Genomic DNA, 26312 nt, shown 5'->3' with positions numbered 1-26312 from the left:
TGAGATTCCATTACGTTAGGCAATTGAATTGCAATTATTCAACCGTGTTTGATTACGTTCGATTGGTTCAATTGCAATTTTTGTTTGAAGTTGTTCGATTGACACCGTCTGGTCAGCATCACAACAATTATCCCTTTTTTCAATAAGATATTTCAAACTTCCTTAAAATTCTCATCTTTAAAGAAGGCTGACAGAATTACCAGTGGATACCCCTTAAAACCTACAACAACAAAAAGGTACCCCCTATATCCTGATAGAAAAAATAGTAAGAGTTGAAACTTTTTCTGGTGAGTCTAGACTACCTACCGTGAATGGTCCTAAATCCGACAGCCTTGCCTAAATCTGACCCCCCAAATAACTGGTATATATGAAATTTAAAACTTGAAAACTTAAAATGAGACAAATAAAAATGACAGATTCCAAACGTGCAGCAGCCAAATATCAACTAACCAAATTTTGTCATCCAATTCCTGAGATAGCCCTTTGATTTATAAGGCTTTTTTATACTCTAAAGTAAAAATAATTTTGCACAATGTAAGGGACCATTCAAAAAGTACGTACGCTCGAAAATGGCAAATTTTTGACTCCCTCTCCCCCCTTGTACGCTTTATGTGTACCCCCCTTCAGCGTACGTACCCTTTTTAGTACACCCCTCCCTAACCAAAGTCGAAACTTGAAACTCTTGTAACAGTAGAATATGTAGGTATCCAATCGTATTTATAACAAAGTCTCAAGAAATTAAAAGAATCTATAAGATGAACAAAAATACCAAAGGAGAAATGAAAAATAACGATCGCAAAAACCATTTTTTGATGTGAAAATATTGCGTTTTTCTCTCAAAAAAAACAGGACTCCCCCTCCCCTATTACGCTTTCGTACGCTTTTGGGAGTACCCCCCCTCCCTCCTCTCGAGCGTACGTACTTTTTGAATGGTCTCTAAATGGGTCATTGTTTGAGGTCAGGCAAAATTTCCGAAAATAGCCTATCCGGCGGTGCGCGGATCTAGGTGGGTTCTACCTCCCCCATAGATCTTTTTCTTGAGAAGTTGATCTTCAAATTAGTTTTCAAGGTTGGCTTAAGGCTCAATTTTTTTCATCTATGGCTTAGAAGTTTTGCGGCACATTTTTTTTGCTTGAGAGTCAAGTGAACGATATAGCGCTTTCACAGCATTAATCTTTGATACGCATTTTGGCGGGATGCTAGTGTGACCAAAATGTCTTGAATAACTTTTTATAAAATAGAAATTTTGAACAGTGATTCACTGCAAAGTTACTTATGGCGCGCGAAAGTGCTATAAAATACTATCGTTTTTATAATACTATCTTTTCAAAAATAATACTATTTTTCTAGTGTAATACTTTAAAATCTTTTCTAATATAATACTATCTTTTCTAATAAATATTACTATCTTTTCAAATATATAATACTCGTAAAAGTCGAGTTAATAAGTTTGAGTTGAAAAACTCGAGTTCGAGTTATAAGCTGCATGTATTTTGTGACGTCACAAATATACCATTTTAACTAGGCTGCTCGCATCCACTAACGAATCCGTGCTTCTTTTAGAATACTACCTGCGGTTTTGTAGAGGTCTGCGATTCAGACTACATTTTAACGCCATCTTACAATTTCCCAACTCGAAAATGTAAGTTAAAGACAAATTGACGGGTTAAAAAGGAGGTCTGACTGCCGTGTCAAAAATGTGATGACGTTGCAAAACGTTTGCAGTTTTTTATATCATTAATCAAAACAATAAAACGTGCATAACGTCAGTTGATTGTCAGGGCGATTTTGAAAATTGGAGCCTCTAGATGGTCTAAAAACGCATCAAAATAGCTTAATAGTTGTGATATACTTTAATGGGATAAATTTTCGCGGGGATTAAATTTCGCGGTTGAGCTCATCCGCGAAATTTTAAGATTTCGCGGGGATTAATTTTCGCGGATGAGGGATTTCCTGATTTTTCGCGGGGATTTAATTTCGCGGATTGGGGTACAAATTAAAATTTTTGAAAAGGGTCAAAACATTGAAATGAAATTTTTCCAGGAAAATTAAGAATTTTTTTTCAAGTAATAAGAGGGTGTTTTGGAATAGGGCGAGGAGATATGTATTTGATGTATTACAACTATCAAAAGTTGAATTTGAACTTCCATGGTGCGGAGCTAAATTTTGACAGCCTATTTGGGAAAAAAAGCGGAAGAGAAATTCGGGATAAGAAAAATTAAATTGAAAATTAGTTAGTTTCAGTTTCTCATGTCAATTTAATTTCAAGCCAGTTGGATTACCCTCTTGCATTGAAAAGCTTTTAACAATAAGCGATCACTTTAGATAAACATTTTTCCAATACCTCTTCCAAGTTTGTAAATTTGTGAAGAAAATTTTGAGGAAAACGATTTTTTGCTAACAAGCATATCGAGGATTTGACATTTTTCGAGGGTTGCGTGTCCTCATGTAGAAAAAAAAACGATAAAAATAGAAATTTCGCGGATTGCAAAAAAATTTCACATTTTTTGCGGAAACTAATTTTCGCGGATGGGTCTTTTTCAAATTTCCAATGGGACTTATTTTCGCGGATGACACCCAAATCCGCGAAATCCGCGAAAATTAATCCCCGCGAAAATTTATCCCATTAAAGTAGGAGGAAAAAAATATTATTAAATTCGGTTTTTCCAGAAAACCACCTTTGAAAAAATTATTGGGGGGACATTGCCCCCCCCTTGCCCCCCGGTTGCTACGGCACTCTCAACTTGACTTTTTCGTAACTCTACTTTTTTAACTCGACTTTTCTGAGCCTCGAATAGATAGCAATAAGTTAAAGAAAAGAAAGTAATAAATTTCAAAAAAAGATAGTATTATATTTGAAAAGATTATATTTGAAAAGATTATATTTGAAAAGATAGTATTACATTTGAAAAGATAGTATTATAATTGAAAAGATAGTATTATATTTGAAAAGATAGTATTATATTTGAAAAGATAGTATTATATTTGAAAAGATAGTATTATATTTGAAAAGATAGTATTATATTTGAAGAAGATGGTATTATATTTGAAGAAGATAGTATTATATTTGAAGAAGATAGTATTATATTTGAAGAAGATAGTATTATATTTGAAGAAGATAGTATTATAAAAATGATAGTATTTTATAGCGCCTTCGCGCGCCATAGTTACTAATGCTACAAATAGATCATTGGTATATACCTAAATATTTTCAAAACTGGACGTTAAAATCATCAGATTACAGCTTAAAACCTACACTATTACACCTTATAAAACCTACAAACATTGACCCCTTGCCTATTGCTCATACTGAAAACTGTGAAATTGCAGTTGAGGCAGACTGATGCAAGTTACCCGATCTCACGGTATGTGGTTTTAAGGGGTATCCACTGGTAGAGGAGACATGTCAACATTCATTGCATTGGGAGGATTCTAAAAATAGAACCCTGTGGAAAGTAAAATTTTGTGAAAAAGGGACTGGAAAAAAACTATATAGATATATATTGATCAGTCAGGAACAGTCGCCTTATTAGGAGACGCCTCCTGATTAGGAGACGTCTCCTGATTAGGAGACATGTAGGTCGCTTGGGATCGCTTGATTAGGAGACCCGTCTCCTACCGTGAGTGGTCCTAAATCCGACAACCCTGCCTAAATCCGATGGGGTCTTTCAAAGATACAAACTAAAATAAAAACAAACCTTTCGCTGTGACCCAATGAAGATACCAAAGTGTCAACTAAACTGAGAGATTTGATACACTGAACAAATTGAACCAAAACATTAATTGCTTCTTATACAAAACATAATTTTTTATTACAAAATTGTTAACGTTTTAAATACGAGCAACACGGATTCAGAATAATAGAGGTAATTATTTTTACAACTCACACTTTTTTTATCACATCAATTGACATCTTGACATTTTAGTCATCTTGTTAGATGTTTTGTTTTGAGAGTTCTTGCAATATAGTTTATTGTTCAACTTGGAGAGTGAATGTTTGTAAACATAATATTTTTTTTCATAGCAGTTATTTGGGGGGTCGGATTTATGCAGGGCTGTCGGATTTAGGACCACTCACGGTAATTAGGAGACATAAAACTTTGATCTCAATTTTAAGGGCTTTAGGCTTTTCCGCGCATTTTGAAACTAGTTTTAATGGAAAGAGCAGCCTCGAATTAGTAAAGTTTTAAAAAAATTATCAAAATTTCTCGGTGCAATCGATCACAATCCTAATATAAAGCACTACAGCCCCTCTTGATTTTTTTCATGTCCGCCATTTTTCTTTTTGAGACGCTTTTGTTCAGAAGACAGATTCTTACTTCTGATTGGTTCTTATGGATTATTAGAATTGTGATTGATTCCACCGGTGGATTTTTCTGAAAATCACCATATGGAATCAATTTTTTGTGCTCTTTCCATTGGGAGCAATCAAATCATGCGCAGTTTGCTCGTTCACGAGATAATTACACCCGTCTCCTGATTAGGAGACGTGAACCTCCTGATTAGGAGACGGGTCTCCTAATTAGGAGGCGTCTCCTAAATAGACCTTTTTTCAAAGAGGACGTCCTGTTGAATAATTATGTACTCCAGCCATAAAAACAATGATAGAGCCATGCATAATTACTGTATCATGCATATTGTAATAATTATGCATGGTTTTATCATTGTTTTTCTGCTGGACTACATAATTATTCAACAGGGTGGGCTCTTTGAAAAAAGGTCTATAAGGCGACTGTTCCTGACTGTTGATGCTAGCTTATATTTGAGGAAAGAAAATCCCCAGGAAAGCTTCGATGATCGATGTGAGCATCAGCCAACCAGCCAAAGACTTGTCTTGTCCTAAGATTTTAGGTCTTTTTATACCAAGTCTCGAAAAAAAAATAAATAAACTGATAGCTAATGAATCTGAATGAATGAAAGGAAAGAAAGAATTTACACTTTAAGCTGTTAAGACTAGGAGCTTGCAAAAAAAACTTACCGTATATAATAGTAAAACATAAAAAAAACATTTTACAGTAATACTGGCATAGTTACTTTCCCATTTATGAGTTCCCACTTTTAATGAGATTGGTATTAAAGAACAAAGAAGGCAGTGCTTGGTATGGTCTTGGAATCCTTTTCTTTTCTCAGATGCAAATGGTCCTGTCTAAATATTCGCATCTGTCAGATGTTTGTTTTAGAACCGAAATACCTTGTTCAAGGAACAATAAATCTTCTTCTAAAAGACTAGAAAAAAAGTACTTTCGATGTGAGTACATTCTAGTCCAAATGCTTTTTCTACGCCCCAACCAACGTCCCCGCCTTAAAAAAGGGCGCATTTCGCGCCATTTTTCGAATTCTAAAATGGTAGAATAGCTGTGACAAGCCATGGCTTGGTGAAAAGGCTAGAGACTTGTATATTGTATGCTAACTTTGTATTAACGTTGTAAATTAATTGTATCTATTGTCAATTTTTTTAATTTTTCGATGTTTTTGAGCTTTATTTAATAAATTAAAGCCACATTTTTTCAAAGATATTTCGATCGTGACACGTGATTTCCTCTTGGAATCATTCAGGACCCTGCCGACGCACCGGACTGTCCGGTGTATTTGTCCGGTGGCAAAAAGTATCCTTTCGCTACACCGGACGTAATAAGTCCGGTGTCAGTCCGGTGTTGCATACAGGGAATTTTGGACGCCGGACATTTATGAAACAAAAAATTACGAAAAACCGGACGCACCGGACTTGTCATATGCAGTGTTTTGATTGTCCGGTGGAAAAAAATATCCTTCTCCGACACCGGACATCCGACTTCCTTTAGTCCGGTGTAGAGATTGTCCGGTGGTAAAAAAATTTCTCATTTTACACCGGACTTTCGCGTGTCCGGTGTTCGTTTTAAGTCCGGTGCGTCGGCAGGGTCCTAATCATTCTTGCATCTTGCCTTGGATTGGAATAGACCTTTTTTTAAAGAGGCAGCCATGTTGAATAATTATGTACTCCAGCATAAAAACAATGATACAGCCATGCATATAATTACTGTATCATGCATATTTTAAAATTTATGCATGGCTGTATCATTGTTTTTATGCTGGAGTACATAATTATTCAACATGGCTGCCTCTTTAAAAAAAGGTCTATCCGTCGAAAAACACACAGAAAAGTTATGCAGTTAGAATTCACTTAACGACTTAACCATGTTGAATGTCCACTTCTCCTAGTGTCTAACATCTAACATTTATGATACGTGCGTGGAGGTGAAAGGTTGTTAATGTTAAATTTTTATTTTTCTAGCACACAACAGCCATCATTAGGCAGTTACTCACACTAGGAAATCTAGCTTTCAGACAAAACAACGTCAGTCATCTACAGGATGTATTTGCACAACAAGGATGAGAGTTAACTGAATCAAGTTCGCAAGACAATTAATTAAAACTTGAAAGTTTGAAACAAAATAAAACGTGCAGCAGCCAAAGCAAAGGACGACCCACGGCATGGCCCGAACATGTTCGGGCCTCTTGATTAATACTTTTAAAAAATGGCCCGCGCGGGCCCGCGCAGTTTCGGACCATGTTCGGGCCAGATTTTTGAAAACTTTTCAGGACCCAATATTTATATTTTAAATTCCTTATTTTAGCAAACAAATTTAAAAATCTTCATCTTTATTCAAATATATATTGTTCAAATATAAAAGTTAATCATCTATTTTCCAATTAAGTTAGGAAAATTATTAAAAAGAATGATTTGAATCTTACATAATATGGTCTTCTTTTTATTCTTTATCCCGTTCCCTTTTCTCGTGGTCTTTTCTCCTATTCAAAGCAGAATTTTTCTGGATTGTTTTTTGTACTGTTATACAACTTTGTGAATCAAACTGGTATTTGGGACTTTGAATTTGTCTAATGAAAATATTTAACAATTGATGATGATAAACCAGGAAAGGTAAATTAAATTAAATTCTACTATTCCTATACATACCCCCCCTTTATAAAGGGGGGGGGGTAGCGATGTTCAGAAAATCTCAGAAAGGGGGGGGGTAAGAGAATTTTTTCTAGAAAGGGGGAAGTTTTTAGAAAGGGGGGGGGGGGGTTCATCTAGAAAGGGGGGGTAGGGTAAGATGTCAGTGGTATGTTTTTTTTTGTGTTTTCCCAAATTAGAAGTTTTATTTTTAATTTACAATGCAACGTCTTCTTTATTAATTGTTTAGTATGTTTGAAACATTCGATTCAAAATGATTCTATTTTTTTCGCAATGCAGTGTGTTCTATTTTCTTTTGTAGGATTTTAAAATTTTGAGGGGGGTAGCATCAAATTTTAAAAGGGGGAAGAACCTAGGGTAGGGGGGTAGCTCTAGGGTAGGGGGGGTAGTGACCCCCTTCCGAACTATGGAACATGTTCGGGCCATGCCGTGGGTCGTAGCAAAGGGCCATTCCAGAATTTGTCTGTAACAGGGGGGCGGACGACACAGGATTTCAGAGGGCAAAAGTTTTCACAAAAATTCGAAATTTCCAAGGCGAGAGAAGAAAATGTATGAATTTCCAAGGCAATTGAATTAAAAAAGACAAAGAAAGTGGAATTTCCGATGCATTTTGCAAAAGTACATTGATTTTTATCTGAATTTCCGATCACCACTGGAAAAGAAAAATTGTTTCCGAGGCTAGAGAAAAAATTAAATAATGCACATCGTCCGACGGGGGTAACAAAAATTTTCTGGAATGGCCCAAAAACAACCAACCAAAATTTGTCATTCAATTCCCGAGACAGCACTTCAATTTTTAAGGCCTGGTTTATACGTTAAAGTAAAAATAGTTCCGCATATGTAAATGGGTCATTATTTGACTTTGAGGACCGGCAAAATTTCCGGGAAACAGCCTCTCCGGTGGTGCGCGGATCTAGGTGGGTTCCGCCTCCCCCGTAGATCTTTTTCTTGGGATGTTGATCTTCAAATTAGTTTTCAAGGTTGGCTTGGCTCAAATTTTTTCATCTATGGCTTAGAAGTTTTGCGGCACATTTTTTTTGCTTGAGAGTCAAGTGAACGATATAGCGCTTTCGCAGCATTAATCTTTGATACACATTTTGGCGCAGGACGCTAGTGTGACTAACTGTTAGGCCGTGAAAAAAAAGTGGAACGTTTTGGTGGCACTGGCCATGGCCTACATCCTTCCTTTTAACTCAAACTCATTTTCTCACCTAAGTCAACACTGAAAAAAGAAAGAAAGTAAATAAATGTTTTAAGTTATTTTAGATGACTTTTACTTGAATTAGAGGACCGAGATTGCAAAAAAGGCTTCAATGAAAAATGCCGCCCGAATGACGCCCAAAAGAATCCAGGCGACATCCGGGCGTTACCGGGGGTCCTTAGAAAGGTTGAAACTGATTTTCTTTGCTTAGGTCAGAGAGGAATTATTCTTTTTCAATCACTGATTCAAGCTTTCATATTATTCCTGTCTCTAAAAAAGGGTGTCGGAATTTCGGAATTAGACGAGGGATGTCGATATTAGACCAACTTATTGTAGCCCTCAAATATGAATGACCTGGCTGGTCATTAAAATACAAAGTTAAATCAAAACAAAAATGGTAGAGTAGAGCTCTCTGCGAGCGGAGCTGTGTAGTTCATTTATTTAGAAGTTTTACTGCTTTAATTGGTCAGTCATTTTATGGCTATGCAAGTTTCTCCCCACTGATGCAAGTAACCCGACTTTACGGTACTGTTCAACTGCTCTATAACTTGGGACTATCTGACAAAACATGGGGGATGGCAATTCGGCCACCATTTCACCGAACCTCTAAAGTCATTTGATTTCAGTTAATTAACGGCGTATTAAAAAACACACAATTTCTTTTTCGCACAGAGTAGGCCTTTAAATCTAATTATGAAAATAATCCGTAGTGGAACACATGCGAATGTCTGGAACAAGGAAGACCAAATTAGTGGCGGCATAAGGATGGAGCGTTTGATGTCACTCGCGCAGCAAGTTACACACTCGTTACCGTCAATTGCTCTAACTTGGGATTATCTGACAAAACATGGGACGGTAATTCAGCCACCATTTCACCAAACCTTCAAAGTCATTTAATTTGAATTAATGAACGGTGTATTAAAGATTACACGATTTCTCTTTCGCACCAAGTAAAGTAGGCTTTTAAATCGAAATACAGTATATGAAAAAATTCGTAGTGGAACACAAGGGAATGTCTGGAGCGAAGAAGACCAAATTAGTGGCAAAACAATGGAGCGTTTGACGTCACTTGGGCGGCAAGTTACACACTCTTTATTTGATTGTTAATCCCATCAGGCTCTAATTCTCCAATCTCCAAAAATTGCCACCAGACATTTAGATTCAGCCCCACCGTACACCACCACGCAATGATGCAATGTAAGGCGCTGTCAAAGGTTGTTTAACATCTTTAGTTTTCTCACAAACCAACTTCAAACCTGTTCAAACTTGTATATTATATACTTTTTTTTCTGAAACACCTGGTATTTCCCTGAAATTTTGCTGGACCTCAAACACTGAGGACATGAGATTGGAATAACGTTCATTTTCTACTATTTCTACAGAAAATCTTGTGTTTACTCACAAACTGCTTTTACTTTCTGAAGTTTATTTTTCAACTACCTGAAGTCCTGGTCTTTTTCCACTAGAAAAGTGGCAAAGGAATCTTAGTGCAGAAATGGGAATCTTATGCAAAACGACAGCATCTCGGGAATTAAAAATGACAAATTTTAGTTGGTTGATGATCTGGCTATGGATGATCTGCTCGTTTCATTTTGTTTCAAGTTTTCTTTTTTAATTTAATTATCTTGGGAATTGAGGTAAATCTCATCTTTGTTGTTGCAAATACAAACATTCACAAAGAATACTAAAAGGCAAGCAGTTAGGAACATTTGGCGAGTTCCTGTACACAGCGGCAATAACAAAATCAAAATCTCCCTCCTCAAGCAAGATAAATAAATTGCTTTGGTCTTCAGCTTTTGGGAAGTAGTAATGTTTTTGGTTGTTTTCAATGGAAAGTGGTAAGAAACTTAAGTTTACGAGTAACGTAGTGGTCTAAAGAAACGACTATTCTTTTTTAGAATCAACCTTACAATCTAGTTTTTATATTTATAAAAACTAGATTGCTGACGTGTGGAAAGGAATGTCGGCGTGACTGATCCTTTTGTTTCGATAATAACATCAAAGCGGGAACTAATTTTCTTCTCGTTTCTTTCTTTCCTTTTTCTTTCTCATAACTTCAAGCTTTCCCTCAGCTTTCCCAAGCGTGGTTAGCTCAAATGGTTAGAGCGTTTGTCTCATAAGCATGGGTTTCCGAGTTCGATCCCTCTGGGTGTCAAATTTTCCAATTCTTGATTTTGTTTTCGTGCTCATCATATCGACGCGTTATGTAATGTTAATTGCTATTAGTAATTACGCGTTCAATTTGAATCTATGATCTGTTCCTTCTTAGTGAGGAGTTTGATACCCTTATACCAACCGTATTTTATAAGCACTGAATACTGAAATTCAAATGACGATAAGAAAGATAAGCAAACGATTGGATCAAGTGTCAAATATTTTGACCCGGAAATCAATTATCATGCTCTCTCACTCGCTGGCTGAAAGTGAAAGTAGTGAAACTGAAACTGTCAGTCACCAAACGCAGGCGCAAACGCCTATACCCGTTCTTCTATATCTCAGCCTTGAATAATCGCTTGTGGTAAAAAAAAGATTGAAGAAAAAAATAACTTAAAAAAGTTCTTATTAAGTGATGCTATCATAGCTTATCTAAACCTTACACAGAGAGCGGAGGTAATATATGCTAGTTACTTGTTCGATTGACCTTTATTTTAATAGAAAGAGAATTAAAATAAGAAATTTGAAGAATTGAAAAATTTGACACCTACAGGGATCGAACTCGGAAACCCATGCTTATGAGACAGATGCTCTAACCACTTGAGCTAACCACGCTTGGGAGAGTCTGAGGGAAAGCTTGAAGTTATGAGAGAGAAAAAGGAAAGAAAGAAACGAGAAGAAAATTAGTTCCCGCTTTGATGTTATTATCGAAACAAAAGGATCATTCACGCCGAACATTCCTTTTCACACCTCAGCAATCTAGTTTTTATAAATATAAAAACTAGATTGTAAGGTTGATTCTAAAAAAGAATAGTCGTTTCTTTAGACCACTACGTTGAGTGTCATTTAGTTTTTGCTGGCTGATAGAATGGCAAGATCCTGGATGGTTTCCCTAACTGTAACTGGCAAGGATAACATAAATCATTAAAAAAAGTGTTTTGTGACATTAAGACTTAAAGCGTACTCAGTGGAATTTAGATAATAGCCTATTTTGAGCGACGGTTTTCCCTGTATATTCTAGCCACAGATCCAAGGTATCTAGCTCCTGTATTTGATGGAAAAGGGAAGCATTCCATAAGAGACTTTAAAGAAAGCAATCTTTCTGAATCTTCACATTTTAAGAAAATTTGGGACATAGGCGACAATCTAAAATATGTTCTGTTCGCGCCATAAAACATCTTCAAATCCAGTCGGTCGGTAGTAAATTTTGTCGGGTTTTTTAAATCTAGGAAATCCCGAAGAATCAAGTCGGCAATCAACGAAATCTCTTGCCCCCATCTTTGATTTGCCAAATTAAATGTGCGCGCGCATGTGTGAACCTTAAAAGCAGACCTTATTTTCGGCTCTCGGGGGTATTGGCCCTACCGCGTCGCCGAATTTCTACTTGAAAATTTCAATAAGGGTATATACATGAAAAAACTCAAATGGGACTCAATGTGGGTTAAGTAAATAAAAACTCGTAGCGAATGATGATTCAAAGAAGTGCTTAGCTATCAAAAACTTTTTCCGACATTTTTCCGACTTGTCCGACTCGGGATTTATGTTTTGAAGGTGAGTTGGTCGGGCGACGCAAACGGAACATATTTTAGATAGCCGCCATAAGATGAGGGACACTAAGTATGTATGTGATATGGGCATTTGTAAAAAGATGAATGATTACATTTGCCTCATCAAGATTCAGGAATGGAGAGAAAAGTTAACGTAAGCCATATTTGCGCCTGCTTAACCTTATTCACTCTTCTATACCCTTATTTAGTTAAACTTGGCCTCTAGCCTGCATAATTTGGATGACGATTCCTAACCTTGGTAGATATTGAGAAACAGAACACCATGTTGAATTTCTTTGTCAGGCCATATTTTAAAGGCAGGGCAGCGGCTATGTCGGTGTCCAAAAAGGGCACCTTTACCATAATTTTCATGATTTCAGGAGGGACAGTGTCTGATGGTCGACGAGCTAAAAAGGCAAGTATGAAAAATGGCTTAACTATTCAGTATTGACTAAAGAACTTAAAGAACACACTGCCCCTCAATAACCCCCTTGTTCCAAAACCTCACTTTCCTGTGACAATGTAAGAATGGATTTAGACTCCATTGATCAAAATGATCACTTCTAATTTAAAAGTACCATATATCTACTAGATTTTGAATAACATTTTAATAAGAGGTACCTTTGCACCTGCAAAAAGTTGTCAAAATTTTTTCTATTCCACTGTATTATCTGTATTAAAGAATATCTTGCACGTTGTTAGTAAATTTCAAATTTTTAGAATCTCACCCCACTGGGCTCTCAACAAAAATTTTGGCCCAGAAAAAAATTAGTTTTTACGTGCATAAATTTTTTAATCTTCTGCTGGCTGCTACTACAGGCTGTGCTCTACCTGACCAGCTGAGCTGTAATTTCAAATTGATTATATTTTTTATTTCATTGTTATTAATTAAAAGAAAAGATCTATGGAATAAATATGTCTGATAATAATTCAGCATGGGAAGAAGGTCATCGTCGTGAAACTCGAAAAAGTTATCAAGCTTATATTGAAGAAATCACTGGTGTGGGTGATACAAATCCAGAAACATCAGGTGAGAGTTCCAGATACATTTAGCTAATTTCCACTCTCATGGAGGGTATAGCTAGCTGTATGTGTTTTCATTCTTAAAGCATTTCCAGATATCATTTATGACCAGTGCTCTTCGTTCTCAACAAAGTTTAAAACAAAGTTTTTCAATCTTCAGCTAAATTCAAGTTTGTTATATGTAAAACCTATTGTCCTGCAGACTAAGAACCTTTGTTTTTGTCACTATCTAGAGATTTTTCATGTTTTGTTAAGTTATGTAACTGCTGCTATTAGGGCCAATTGGAGAAATTGTTAACCACGATTGGAGCCTTTGCCTGATTGAACAGCCTCTATGGGTGCTATTAAATGCTGCATGGGTCGCTACGCTCCTAGATAGGTCCCTACCTGGTAGTTTCAGTCCCAAAATGAATGTGTTGTAATTTACCCCTTCTTCAGGAATGGCCAATTATTAAAGCAAGTTTGATTTGCAAAAGGGGTCGCCACTACAGATTCAAACAATAGATCTTATCAGGGTTTTTGATTTTTCTAAAAAAGCGATGCATTGTGGGATTGTTTCAGGGTATTACAATAGAAATCTCTTAGGAATTCCTGCTATTGTAATACCCCCGAAACTATCCCACAATGCATCGCTGTTTCAGAAATCAAAAACTTTAATAAGGTCTATTGCTTCCATAATGGCGGAAATAACTAAACCTAGAAAAACCTCTATTAATATTTTTTTAAATTATTTTTCTAGCAGGGGCCACAGAAGAAGATGATGCAAGTAATAAAAGACGTTCAAAAAGAACACCTATACCCAAACGAAATTTCAAACTGATTGATAATTATCAAGATTCATCTTCTAAGGAACCTTCAAAAAAGAAAGACCGAAAATCTAAAGGTACTGTTGTTATAATTTTTGATTGTGTTTTAACTTGGTGGACATAATGATATGGCGGTGCTTTTGTGCTTTGATAACCATGGGGTTAAATGTTTTTGAGCCTCGCTATGCTTTGAAACATACGTCATGAAGCTGAAGTATGTCTACTCGATGTCTTGTACCACGCGATGAATTACACATCGTATCATGCTTAAAGATACACGCTTTTTTTATAAGAATATACTTTATAAGAAAGTCCATGATGAAAATGGCCAAAAAATTAAGAATAGTGCTAAGAATCACCATCATGGAATTCAAGCTAAGAATGCCATTTTTAGAGCATTTTCAATTATAAATTGACAATTACCCCAAAGTAAGGCTCACTTCTTTCACAAAAATGACATTTTATGCTTGAGACGTATGTACTAAATGTTAAATCTAGTGTGAATTAGGATCCTAACCTTAGAATGCTGTAAGACTATCCATGATGAAATGGATTTACACCGTTCTTATAAAAAAAGCGTGTATGCTTATTTTAAGCTTTTTCAAGATTTCTGTCGTGATACTGATGAGGCTTATGTTAAAAAAAAAAAACGTTTGGTTCATTAGGCCATTTCGTACTTCACAACTTATGTATTATAAGTAAAGCCTGAATTTAAAACGCAAAATTAAAGGTTTTGTTTTTAAATATAAGAGTGATCGTTTGCTTACTCATCAATTTTGATTTACAAGCTTTTTGATATTGAATTGACACGGGTGTGGAGCAAGATTGGTCAGAAAGAGGAAAAGAAAAACCTTTTTTTGCTTATCCAGTACAATATAACAATAGGCAGACACTGTCCTGATGTAAAACATGTGTCTAATATGAAACAGGAACACTTATTTAAAAAGGAAACCTTTATTGTTCGAATAAAGCTTCATTTTGTTAAAATTGCTGAAACTGTCATTACTCACATGAATGTGGTTCAAGTTTTAATCAAATCTGCTGTATTATTTTTAAGAAAATAGGCTACAGAGGGTATAATAAAAAGACTTTTTCCTTTCGTGATGATTTTTAAAAAGTTTTGGAAGAATTCAGGATCTACAATCTCTTAATAAATATATGGAGACTGACCACTTTCTTACTAATTCCGTCCCCTGTACCCCATTCGTAATGTCCTGGAGTTCCGAACATTGCCAATGGAGTGGAGGGGGCGACGTCTCAACTATTTATAGTAGGATTGTAGATATATGAAGATTTACCAAGAAACAGCTCATAAAGTGAATCCATTATCATAAAGAGTACATATTACTGTTGTTTCTCACAGGAAGGAAATCAGTAGATGCTGCAGACAATATAAAGACAGAACCAGTTAACGACGATCAACCAGCACTACCGCCTTCTGAAGAAGCTCCAGAACCTCAACAAAGCGAGAGGAAATCTTCAAAGAAATCTGTCTCGTGGAGTGTCAAAGAAGAGCAAGTAGAGCAAGAGCTAGGTAAAATCTGTAATACGTAATAGTTATCAGACAGTTGCGAGTACAATACAAAAAATATTTCCGAGATTTTTTTGCATAATATTTTTCGAGTCTTTAGACAAGGAAAATATGTAAACAAATTCGGAACTTAAGTAAAATATTTCTGTATTGTACGAGCTTGCGTTTGATAACTGGTTCGTCGGTGACCCAAAAAATGCACTTTTTGTGTTGGAGGACACTTTTGTAGCAAAGTGACGTTAAATTGCTTCTAACGCTACAATGCAACAACATCTTTTTGTCAATTTATATTTTTACATGTAAAATACAAGATATATTGTACTCTTTTTAACCAATCAGATTGCAGATATTTTTTGGATCGCCGATAAGTAATAGTTACCAGACAGTTGCGAGTACAATACAAAAAATATTTTACGAGTTCCGAGATTTTTTTGCATAATATTTTTCTTTTATTTGTCTTTAGGCGAGGAAAAATATGTAAAAAAATTCGGAACTTAGTAAAATATTTCCATATTGTACGAGCTTGCGTCTGATAACTGGTTTATCGGTGACCCAAAAAATGCACTTTTTGTATTGGAATGTTTTGTAGCAAAGTGACGTTAGATTGCTGCTACCCGCTACAATGCAACAACATCTTTTGGACCTACCCCGGTGGAGGTCCTATAAATTAACCTTTGTCCGTTCGTCCGTTCGTTAGTTATTAGCTTTCCTCGTGATTGGCTCGTTAGATTTTTCTGATTTTTTGCACAAAGATGCATAACTATAAACCCTCGAATGTGACGGATCCCGATTTAAAAACAAAAAATTTTTTGGGCAAATTTGGGCCAAAAAACGGCTAAAAAACGGGTTTTTTGGACTTTGTGAAAAATTAGGTCGTTAATTTTTTCTGATTTTTTGCATGAAAGTAGGGTAAAACTTGGCTTAAGCAGATTTTTGCAAAAAAATTTTTGTGGCTCAAAAAACGCATGTTTATCTATAAGAATCACTATTAATAAGCATACATCAATGTTCTTAGTCAAATAACTCAATTTTTTTATGAGATAGATGTTTTTTTTCTCAGGAGGGCTTACTTTTAAAGAATATGTGTGTTTCGACATGAAATTTTGGTTGCTTGGCGTGTTTTTATAGAAAAACTGGCCAAATTCAATATTTTTTTGTAAGCACATTATCAATTACTTAGGTATTAGCTTTTCTCGAGATTGGCTCTTTCATTCTTTACGATTTTTTGCACAAAGATGCATAACTATAAACCCTCGAATGTGACGGAGCCCGATTTCTGGAAAATAATTTTTGGGCAAATTTGGGCCAAAAAACGGCCAAAAAATGTGTTTTTTGGGCTTTGTGAAAAATTGGATTTTTGGCAGGAAAGTAAGGTACCATCATAGGTAAAAGATGGTTCAAACAGATTTTTGCAAAAAAATTTTGTTGGCTCAAAAAACGCATGTTTATCTATAAGAATCACTATTAATAAGCATACATCAATGTTCTTAGTCAAATAACTCAATTTTTTGATGAGATAGATGTTTTTTTGTTCTCGAACTCTTGAATATGAAGCGAATTTTCGCGCAGTCGAAGATAGAGCGAAAATTAGTTTCTCCGCGATCTCGCACTCAAATAGTAGGGCGTCAGGGCGTGATCGTGAATGGGCGGACGGGCGTCCGAGAGACATGGGTCCGAGTACGCATGCTCAGATGAGACATGTATGGGTTTAAAAATGGTAGCCCTTTTTCAAAACAACATCTCGGGTCGAGGGCTCTGGACAGCTCACAGTTGACAATCAGCAGAGACGTACTTCATAAACAAAACACCATGCCAGAAGGAGACGCCCCTCAAGAGGGAAATCAACAAATTACGAAAAATGATCTTCAAAACATGCTTGCAAACCTACTCGAAAAAGCAAACGAGAATACCAAAAGAATGCTGGACGATAGAATCCCAGAAGAAAAATCAGAGAAGCGCAGAAAGCTTGAGAAAGTAAAACTGACCTCAAAAGCAAATCAGCAACAGTTCGACTATCAAGGACAAGTTGTGGACATATTTGAGAAAGCCGAAAACTCCCTCCGAAAGCAAAAATATGACGAAGTGTCAGACCTATTGACCAAAGGTAAGGACATTTGTTATGCCAGAATGAAAGTCTTAATGATCGCTGATAGAGACGGGTGGGACACAGCCAATGCCTACCAAAGTGATGATCTCGCCTCGGATGAGGATGACGAAAAGCGAATTCAAAAAGCCATAAGGGAGGCAGCCCGGAAAAGAAGCCTAAAGGAGAGCAATTCGGCACACAACTCGAATAGTAGCCAGTCCAATTTCAGTAGTCACCATATGGATAGTAGACCAAGACAAAAACCAAAAATCCCCATTGAGGAATTAGAATGTTGGAGGTGTGGAAAGAAAGGACATTTTTTTGCCACATGCACAAACCCACCTAAACCAACAGAGACATTAGTCGGTAATCCTACTGAAACTGACAATACTTCTAATTAACATTTTTTTTTCTTTTTTCAAAAGACGCTTGTGTTTTTATTTTCAAAAATAATTTTTTTTCACACCTGACACAAGAGCTGTTGGCAGTCAAATACTCATTAGAAAGCTTTTACTCACTTTTAACCAACCAAAAAATCCTGTGGCATTCAGACAAGACAATACAGACGTAGCAAGAATAATTCAAATAGGCAGCAGAAAGCCTCATCTTCAAAACATTGCTTTAGACATTTTTAAACTTTGCTTAAAATTTGACATATAAATTACAACACAGTGGATACCTAGGGAGTACAATCAAATTGCAGACCAAATTTCCAAATACATAGACTATGATGATTGGAGCATCGATTATGAATCATTTAGTTACATCCAAGAAAAATTTGGAAAATTCACATTTGATCGATTTGCCTCATATACAAACAGAAAGGTTGACTCATTTAATTCAAAATTCTATTGTCCAGGTACCCTAGGAGTAGATAGTTTTACATGTGATTGGAGTAACCACTTCAATTGGCTTTGTCCACCAATATCTTTAATAGGTGACACATTACGACATTTGAAAAGTTGCAAAGGCAAAGGTGTATTGTTTGTTCCGCTCTGGAGATCAGCATATTATTGGCCCTTGATAACTAAAAAGGAGGGGACTTTCGAGAGTTTTGTGTCAGGATATCTAATTTTGCAACCATATTTTCTATCAAATTGTAGTTCATTATTTAAAGGATTCACAAATTTCAATTTGATTGCTTTGTATCTAGATTTTTCACCTCTAAAGAAGACATCCAAATAATTTCATTTTCAAATGATGCTAGAATGATTTTTTCCTACTGCCATATGTGACCAATTTTATGTTAATGATGGGATTGAGACTAATAATTTGCCATTTATCTTTCCCTGTACCAGCAGTGGCTGGGTAGTACAGAATGGATTTGGATTTTACCTGTACCAGTAGTGGCTGGGTAGTACAGATGGTAGTAACTGTTTTCTCATGTACCAGGAGTGACTGGGTAGTACATGGTTTAAACCTACTGTTCCTGTACCAGCTGTGGCTGGGTAGTACAGGGCTAAATTTTTTTTTCCTGTACCAGTAGTGGCTGGGTAGTACAGGTGCATTGATTAGTATGCTAGAGAAAAGTCAAGTGAGATTTTATTTTGATTGCTTGTAGGCACAGAAGAACAAATGTCTGAAAGAGATTGATTTGCACGGGCGTTGGAAATCGGAAAAATCACGAAATAAATACTTAAAGGACAGTTTGAAGAGAAGACTTAAAATTACCCGTTCTTTGGGAATTTAGACTCAATTTCATATCAACCGTACAATCCTTTGCTCTTTGTATTCTCAGTGCTTGCAAAGACCCGTCCACCAAATTATAAAGAAAACACTGTGTCTTTTCTTCTGTGGGTATGGGAGTCGGGAGTTTAGGGTGTGGGAAGTTACTATGGTTTAGAGTTAGAGGAGAAGCGAATTTTCGCGCAGTCGAAGATAGAGCGAAAATTAGTTTCTCCGCGATCTCGCACTCAAATAGTAGGGCGTCAGGGCGTGATCGTGAATGGGCGGACGGGCGTCCGAGAGACATGGGTCCGAGTACGCATGCTCAGATGAGACATGTATGGGTTTAAAAATGGTAGCCCTTTTTCAAAACAACATCTCGGGTCGAGGGCTCTGGACATTAACCTTACTTACATAAATCTTATATTTTATTTTCATGTGATGCATCGACGATGACCGGAGGCAACGAAACGGGATATGTATCCAGAAAAACACTTCCGATTCTATAGCCGACTAAAGAGCAACCGGACAAATCAGATACACGATAAAAACTCGATAACGAACAACCACTGACAACACCTGCAAGAGAAGAATCCGAGCATTCCGAACTCGAAAGACGAAACGATACGATACGATATCCTAACATTGGTCGATGTTATCATATATTTCCATCGAAAGAACTGACGAAATATACGTAATTACAAACGAATTAAAGAGAGGCGGTAATTATGAACGATTTAATGAGAGATCGTATTTGCGAGAGACTCAAGAGTAGTGCCTTAACCCTCGAGGACGCGACCGTGCATTGGGACGAGGAATATGTATTTTCCTCTCACGAAGGGGTTTTGTGGCGCATCCGGCCGGTTCGCAATCACTACTTTCTACGAAATATTACCACGTTCAAATTTACAACAATGACACTCGAGCCAAGAATTTATTATACAGTACTCAACGAATAAACTTCTTGTATTTTATCCGCTGTCCAGAGTATCCTCAGTGCTTGCAAAGACCCGTCCACCAAATTATAAAGAAAACACTGTGTCTTTTCTTCTGTGGGTATGGGAGTCGGGAGTTTAGGGTGTGGGAAGTTACTATGGTTTAGAGTTAGAGGAGAAAGAATATTTCAAGAGCATGAAATTTTAGTTTCTAAACGTTTTTTTTATAAGAAACGATCGACTAATTTTAATAGATCGTCACTATTTGTGTTCTGAATGATTGTTTAACGGTCATGCTCACGTAGATATCAATTATATATGTGTTAAATGCATACTCTTAGGTTCCAAATAAACGGCCCCCCCCGCTTGTTAATTTTTCGAAAATTTTCCAACCCCCCCGGACCTTATTAGGACCCCCCCGTTTATTAATCTCTAAGAATATTTTCAGCTGTGAAAGAGAAGGCCCCTTATTTTGCTCTAAATAGCCTGGTTTTAGCCTATTTTTACCTTATTTTTGGGTTTCAGAAGTACAATTTCCAACCCCCCGGCAATTAGGTCCCCCCCGTTTATTAAAATCTAGAAAATTTTCCAACCCCCCCCGTTTATTCGAACCCCCCCGTTTATTTGGAACCTAAGAGTAACCAGGTAGATCCATAAAAGTATCACTTGTTATATTTTCAATTTATATTTTTACATGTAAAATGCGAAATATATTGTACTCATTTTAACCAATCATACTGCAGATATTTTTTGGAGCGCCGATAACACTATAATATAATGATTATAAAGGTTTATTTTAAAGATGTATTCATGATATGCACCATTGCAATGTCTTTTGACTTTACACAATGGACCCAATAGCTGATTGGTTGTAAGTGACGTATTGACTGATTTTACGTCACTTTCAACCAATCAGCTGTTGGGTTTGTAGAGGACATTGTAATGGTGCATACCATGAACACACCATCAACCTCAGGACTTCTTTATTATGGCATGTTTTATTGTGGAAATAAGCTTTGAGTCAACAAATTATTTATCATTGGTGGTTTGGCTATTATAGAAAAGTATGTTATTACTAATAGTACATACAAGATGGATTTCACAACATAACACTGTTTTTGCTGTTTTTTGTGTCCCATCTTGAGAGAAAATAATGAGCTTCTATTTTTTAGCTCACACCAATCTGCTTGCTAGTAGAAGGCATAATTATTGCTCTGTTTTTTTGTTTTTTTTTCGAAATTATATATTATTTTTTTAATTTCTCTTTTCTTTACTAGCTGCAGCTTCATCAGAACCATCAGAACAGGTTTTCTTAGAGTTGCCTGCAGACCCAACAGAAGGAGTTGACGACGAAGAGGAAGAAGCAGCCCCAAGAAAGTCTGGTCGTGTTCGTAAACCAAAAGAATTCAAAGATAGTATTACACCATCTTACGTGAAGAAGTCTGTGGAAAGATCAAAGAAAACTAACCCTGACGCAGAAGGTTTGAAAACGCCTTGCACTTTACAAACTATGTAACAATACAGAAAACATTTTTTCAAGTACAGTAAACCCTCCAATTAACGGACACTTCAATAGGCGGACACCTCTGATTAGCGGATAATTCTATTCCCCCGGCTGTTTTCTAGTCAAATCCTTATTAAAAGGTTTCAAACAACAACCCTCCATTTAGTGGACAAATTTTTTTATTGCACAAAGTAGCCAAAACCTTATATTTTCATACCGAGCATCAAATTGGTTAACGTACTTAAAATTCTAAGATACGAGCGATTCATTTAAACTATTTTAACGATTCTACATGCTTGAAGCTTTGTCCAGTCATTGAATTTGTCTGGACTATAAAATTGAAAAAATCACCGGCACCTCAAGCCTCTTCTGATTCATAAAAACTAAATTCTTGTGTTTCAATAACCCTTTTCTTGTCTCTTTATGTTTTAGTGTCTCTAGAAAAGCACTACAGTCCAAGATTTTATTTTTTTGATACCTTGAAATTGACTAATACAGAAATTAGAGCTCGTAGTCCTAAAGTTTCTAAAAGGCGGACACTTTAATTAGCGGATACTAACCTGTTTCTCCGATGTTGTCCGCTAATTAGAGGTTTCACTGTAGTCATTACAAGAAAGAGTTACTTTTCTTCATATCGGAAACAATTTTAATTCAAAAAGACAAATTCAAAAATCTCTAACAACTCCAGAGTTTCGTGTGAGCTAAATTTTAATCAGTCAGCTATAAAAACTAACGTATATTTTTTGAATATAAAATTGCACTCTTTTTCGTTATTATGTGGAAACAATACCAATTTAAGTAGACAAATTCCCTTGGAGGTGGTTCCCACGTGGTAGCTAAAATAAGTGCGCACTTAAAGTGAGTGGATTTTGATCATGTCTTCATCATACAGCTGATAACCCACCAGACCCACCACAACTACAACCAGCTGAAAAGAAATCGCAATCCCGAAAACGGAAAGCTTCGGACAGTAGCGAAAAGAAACCAGTTCCTCTATCAGTCTTCGACCAAGAAGTGGCTCAACTTTTGGCTACTGATCAAATCAAAGAAGAACCATTGACAGATTCACAAAATGAAGACGAGAGCGGTGCTCCGTCCAAGAAATCACGGCGCCGCCGAACCGCCAGTACCAGTGCCAATGATGAAGCCACTGTGTCGCCAGCTAAAAGAGTGAGCATGCTGCTGTATATGTTTTTCTCAAGCCTTAAACGATACAGTCCCAATCCCCTTTAATAATCTAATTGGAAATATTTTAACAATAGACCTTTTAGTAAATTACGTTACGAACTTCACTTGCCTCGTTTTGAAATTATTGCCATGGTGATTAACTCCCGGCGGATTTTATTCAAACTACTTTCTATTCATAAACAAAACATTTTATTTCTTAAGGGACATAATCACCATGGTAATTGTTTCAATACGAGGCAAGTGATGTTCGTGACGTAATTATGAAAAGGTCTATTCTATTGCATTTTTCCAACCCAGTTTTACGTCGGTCGTTATAAAGGATTTAACTCAATCAATCTCAATCCTGACATCCTAAATCTTGTTCTTTATCTCAGAACACCAAGGTGGAAGATGCGAATGATTCAGCAACGCCTGTCAAAAGAGGAGCCTCCATCAAACTCAAAATCAAACCAATGGCTGAAAGGTAAGATAATACATTGTAGCATGAAACCAAACTCATTTCCTGTGTACTATCAGCTTTTTTATGCTTACTGCTAGCGCTAGATAATACACACAGGCGTCTATCAAGTAACGTAAATAAAGCTTGGAGTACACGGGGACGAGGTTGGCATGAAACATACCTGCAAAATGTCGAAAATCATTTAGATTTTAACATTTCGCTTTCTAATGACAGAATGGCAAACGACAATTTAGGTTAGGTGGTTTGAATTTTCATGGCGGTTCATAGAAGGGAAGTGTGGGGGGAACCTAGGGTTAGGTTCTCATTTAAAAAAAAGGCGTGACATTTTTCCGAGCTATTAACAGGTAGGGTCTACAGGTGAAGGAATTTTTCTCCATTTCCCTCGTTCTTGAATAAGTTTTACTTTGTCATCTTCATCAGGTTAGCGGAAGAACCAGTCAAAGAAACGCCAAAAGCATCTAAAAAGAAATCTAACGAAACTTCATCCTCGTCTGCCAGAAAGAAAGCGGAGGCAGCCAGCAACAAAAAGCGCCGCTCTGGTAGTAGTGGTGGGAAGCTAATCGTCAGCTTCAAGAAGAAGACCAGTGAACGTAGGCATCAGGCTACTACTGACGAGGATACAGCCAACGATAAGGATACATCCCTCCTCACTGATAAACTGCTACCAACCCCTCAAGTCGATGTGAAGACTGAAGATCCCTCTGAAGGTATTATACCAAATTACAGACTTACGTACTTTCAGGTGCCTAATCTAATAACACGGGGGGGGGGGTCGGTCATCTAAAAACCCCTAAAATAAGGTAACCATAGACAAAAACCTGGCTATTTAAAGCGGCAAAATATAAGGGATTTTTCTTTTGACGGCTGAGAATATTTTCAGACATTCTAAGTAACTAGCCGTCCCGGCGTCGTCCGAGACGACTCTTTAACATGATTATTACGCTCGCTTCGCTCGCTTTCACTTTAGAAATTACACATATTTTGTTTACTTATGCGAAATATGTTTTAGTAATGTAAAAGGAAAATTTCTACGAACAGTTAGTTATGTTTTCCAAGGAAACATAGTTAAGACATATTTCTTGTATTTCCCAAGGAAAATACCCTGTTACGATTTCTTGTATTTCCCAAGGAAAATCATCTACAGTTTCTTGTATTTTTCAAGGAAAATTACCTAAAAAAATATGTTGAATTTTCCAAGGAAAACTAATTGAAGTAATTTCTTGTACTTTGCAAGGAAAAGGAAAACATCTTTTGTCAAATCACTTAATATAATTTCTTGTATTTTCGGAGGAGAATTACATCAGACATTTTTTTTTATGTTCAAAGAAAATTAAAACTATTTTGATACTACTTTCATCAAGTTGGTTTTTGAAAAGAAAACTTTAAAATGATAGAGTAAATTGAATGCAAATTAAATGAAAACTGCCTGGGAAGAAATGAAGATCTTGCATTGCTAGAAATTACCACAATGAAAAATATCTTGTAAATATATTCTTTCGTTTAAGTCCTTTAGCCATCGTGGCTAGCCATCGTGGGTAGACATTCGAGGGTGACTTTGAAAGACTTTGAATAGCTTTTGAAAGTTTGAAACTTAAATATTTCAAAATGAAAAGAAAAAGAAGAGTCTTCAATTTCAAAGTGCTCCTGAAAATATTCAAAAAAGAAGATAAGAAAAAGAGAGAAAAGATTAAATGTTTTTCACGGCTTTCATTTTAAAGCTGAAATTTTACTAATGTAAAAACCAACACAGAAAAGGCGCGAAAAAGAATTGCCGTCTGCTTAAAAATCGCTAGCGAAAAAGCTTCATGCGAGAATTGGAGAGTTCCGATTTTAGCGTATTATAATATAGATATAGAGGTTGAAGAAATGAGAAGACAAAAGTGAAAGTTCTAAAGAGCATTGAATTCAATTTATAGCTTGAATGCACAGTAATTGCATCGTCGAGTTAACTCAGTTGGTTAAGGCGTTTGGTTAACATGCAAGCGATCAGTGGTTCGACCCCCCAGATGGAAGCTTTGAAAATTTGAAACTTAAATATTTCAAAATGAAAAAGAAAAAGAAGAGTCTTCAATTTCAAAGTGCTCCTGAAAATATTCAAAAAAGAAGATAAGAAAAAGAGAGAAAAGATTAAATGTTTTTCACGGCTTTCATTTTAAAGCTGAAATTTTACTAATGTAAAAACCAACACAGAAAAGGCGCGAAAAAGAATTGCCGTCTGCTTAAAAATCGCTAGCGAAAAAGCTTCATGCGAGAATTGGAGAGTTCCGATTTTAGCGTATTATAATATAGATATAGAGGTTGAAGAAATGAGAAGACAAAAGTGAAAGTTCTAAAGAGCATTGAATTCAATTTATAGCTTGAATGCACAGTAATTGCATCGTCGAGTTAACTCAGTTGGTTAAGGCGTTTGGTTAACATGCAAGCGATCAGTGGTTCGACCCCCCAGATGGAAGCTTTGAAATTTGAAACTTAAATATTTCAAAATGAAAAAGAAAAAGAAGAGTCTTCAATTTCAAAGTGCTCCTGAAAATATTCAAAAAAGAAGATAAGAAAAAGAGAGAAAAGATTAAATGTTTTTCACGGCTTTCATTTTAAAGCTGAAATTTTACTAATGTAAAAACCAACACAGAAAAGGCGCGAAAAAGAATTGCCGTCTGCTTAAAAAAATCGCTAGCGAAAAAGCTTCATGCGAGAATTGGAGAGTTCCGATTTTAGCGTATTATAATATAGATATAGAGGTTGAAGAAATGAGAAGACAAAAGTGAAAGTTCTAAAGAGCATTGAATTCAATTTATAGCTTGAATGCACAGTAATTGCATCGTCGAGTTAACTCAGTTGGTTAAGGCGTTTGGTTAACATGCAAGCGATCAGTGGTTCGACCCCCCAGATGGAAGCTTTGAAAATTTGAAACTTAAATATTTCAAAATGAAAAAGAAAAAGAAGAGTCTTCAATTTCAAAGTGCTCCTGAAAATATTCAAAAAAGAAGATAAGAAAAAGAGAGAAAAGATTAAATGTTTTTCACGGCTTTCATTTTAAAGCTGAAATTTTACTAATGTAAAAACCAACACAGAAAAGGCGCGAAAAAGAATTGCCGTCTGCTTAAAAATCGCTAGCGAAAAAGCTTCATGCGAGAATTGGAGAGTTCCGATTTTAGCGTATTATAATATAGATATAGAGGTTGAAGAAATGAGAAGACAAAAGTGAAAGTTCTAAAGAGCATTGAATTCAATTTATAGCTTGAATGCACAGTAATTGC

The 26312-nt window shown here is 36.2% G+C and overlaps 2 protein-coding genes and 1 long non-coding RNA gene across 3 annotated transcripts in view; 1 reads left to right on the top strand and 2 right to left on the bottom strand.

Moving 5' to 3' along the window:
• Positions 1 to 26312, bottom strand: part of LOC136813268 (protein DD3-3-like) — a 61485-nt gene that overhangs the window by 16118 nt on the left and 19055 nt on the right. The gene's annotated exons all lie outside the window — the stretch shown is intronic.
• Positions 12730 to 23839, top strand: LOC136813241 (transcriptional regulator ATRX homolog). The gene is made up of 7 exons (XM_067069753.1): positions 12730 to 12887; positions 13620 to 13763; positions 15050 to 15220; positions 21181 to 21384; positions 22300 to 22577; positions 22970 to 23058; positions 23476 to 23839. Exons 1-7 carry the CDS (start codon positions 12773 to 12775, stop codon positions 23837 to 23839), a joined length of 1365 nt encoding a protein of 454 aa, XP_066925854.1. The 5' UTR covers positions 12730 to 12772.
• LOC136813266 (uncharacterized) lies at positions 18264 to 19994 on the bottom strand. Its single transcript, XR_010847456.1, has 2 exons — positions 18639 to 19994; positions 18264 to 18592 (listed from the first exon to the last, which is right to left on the bottom strand). It is a non-coding gene; the product is annotated as an uncharacterized lncRNA (long non-coding RNA).

This window comes from Clytia hemisphaerica, unplaced genomic scaffold (assembly GCF_902728285.1).
Source record: "Clytia hemisphaerica strain Z4C2 unplaced genomic scaffold, Clytia hemisphaerica genome assembly, whole genome shotgun sequence".
Lineage (NCBI taxonomy): Eukaryota > Metazoa > Cnidaria > Hydrozoa > Leptothecata > Clytiidae > Clytia > Clytia hemisphaerica.
Note: the sequence above shows the minus strand (reverse complement) of the source record. Positions and strands in the feature narration are given on the sequence as shown.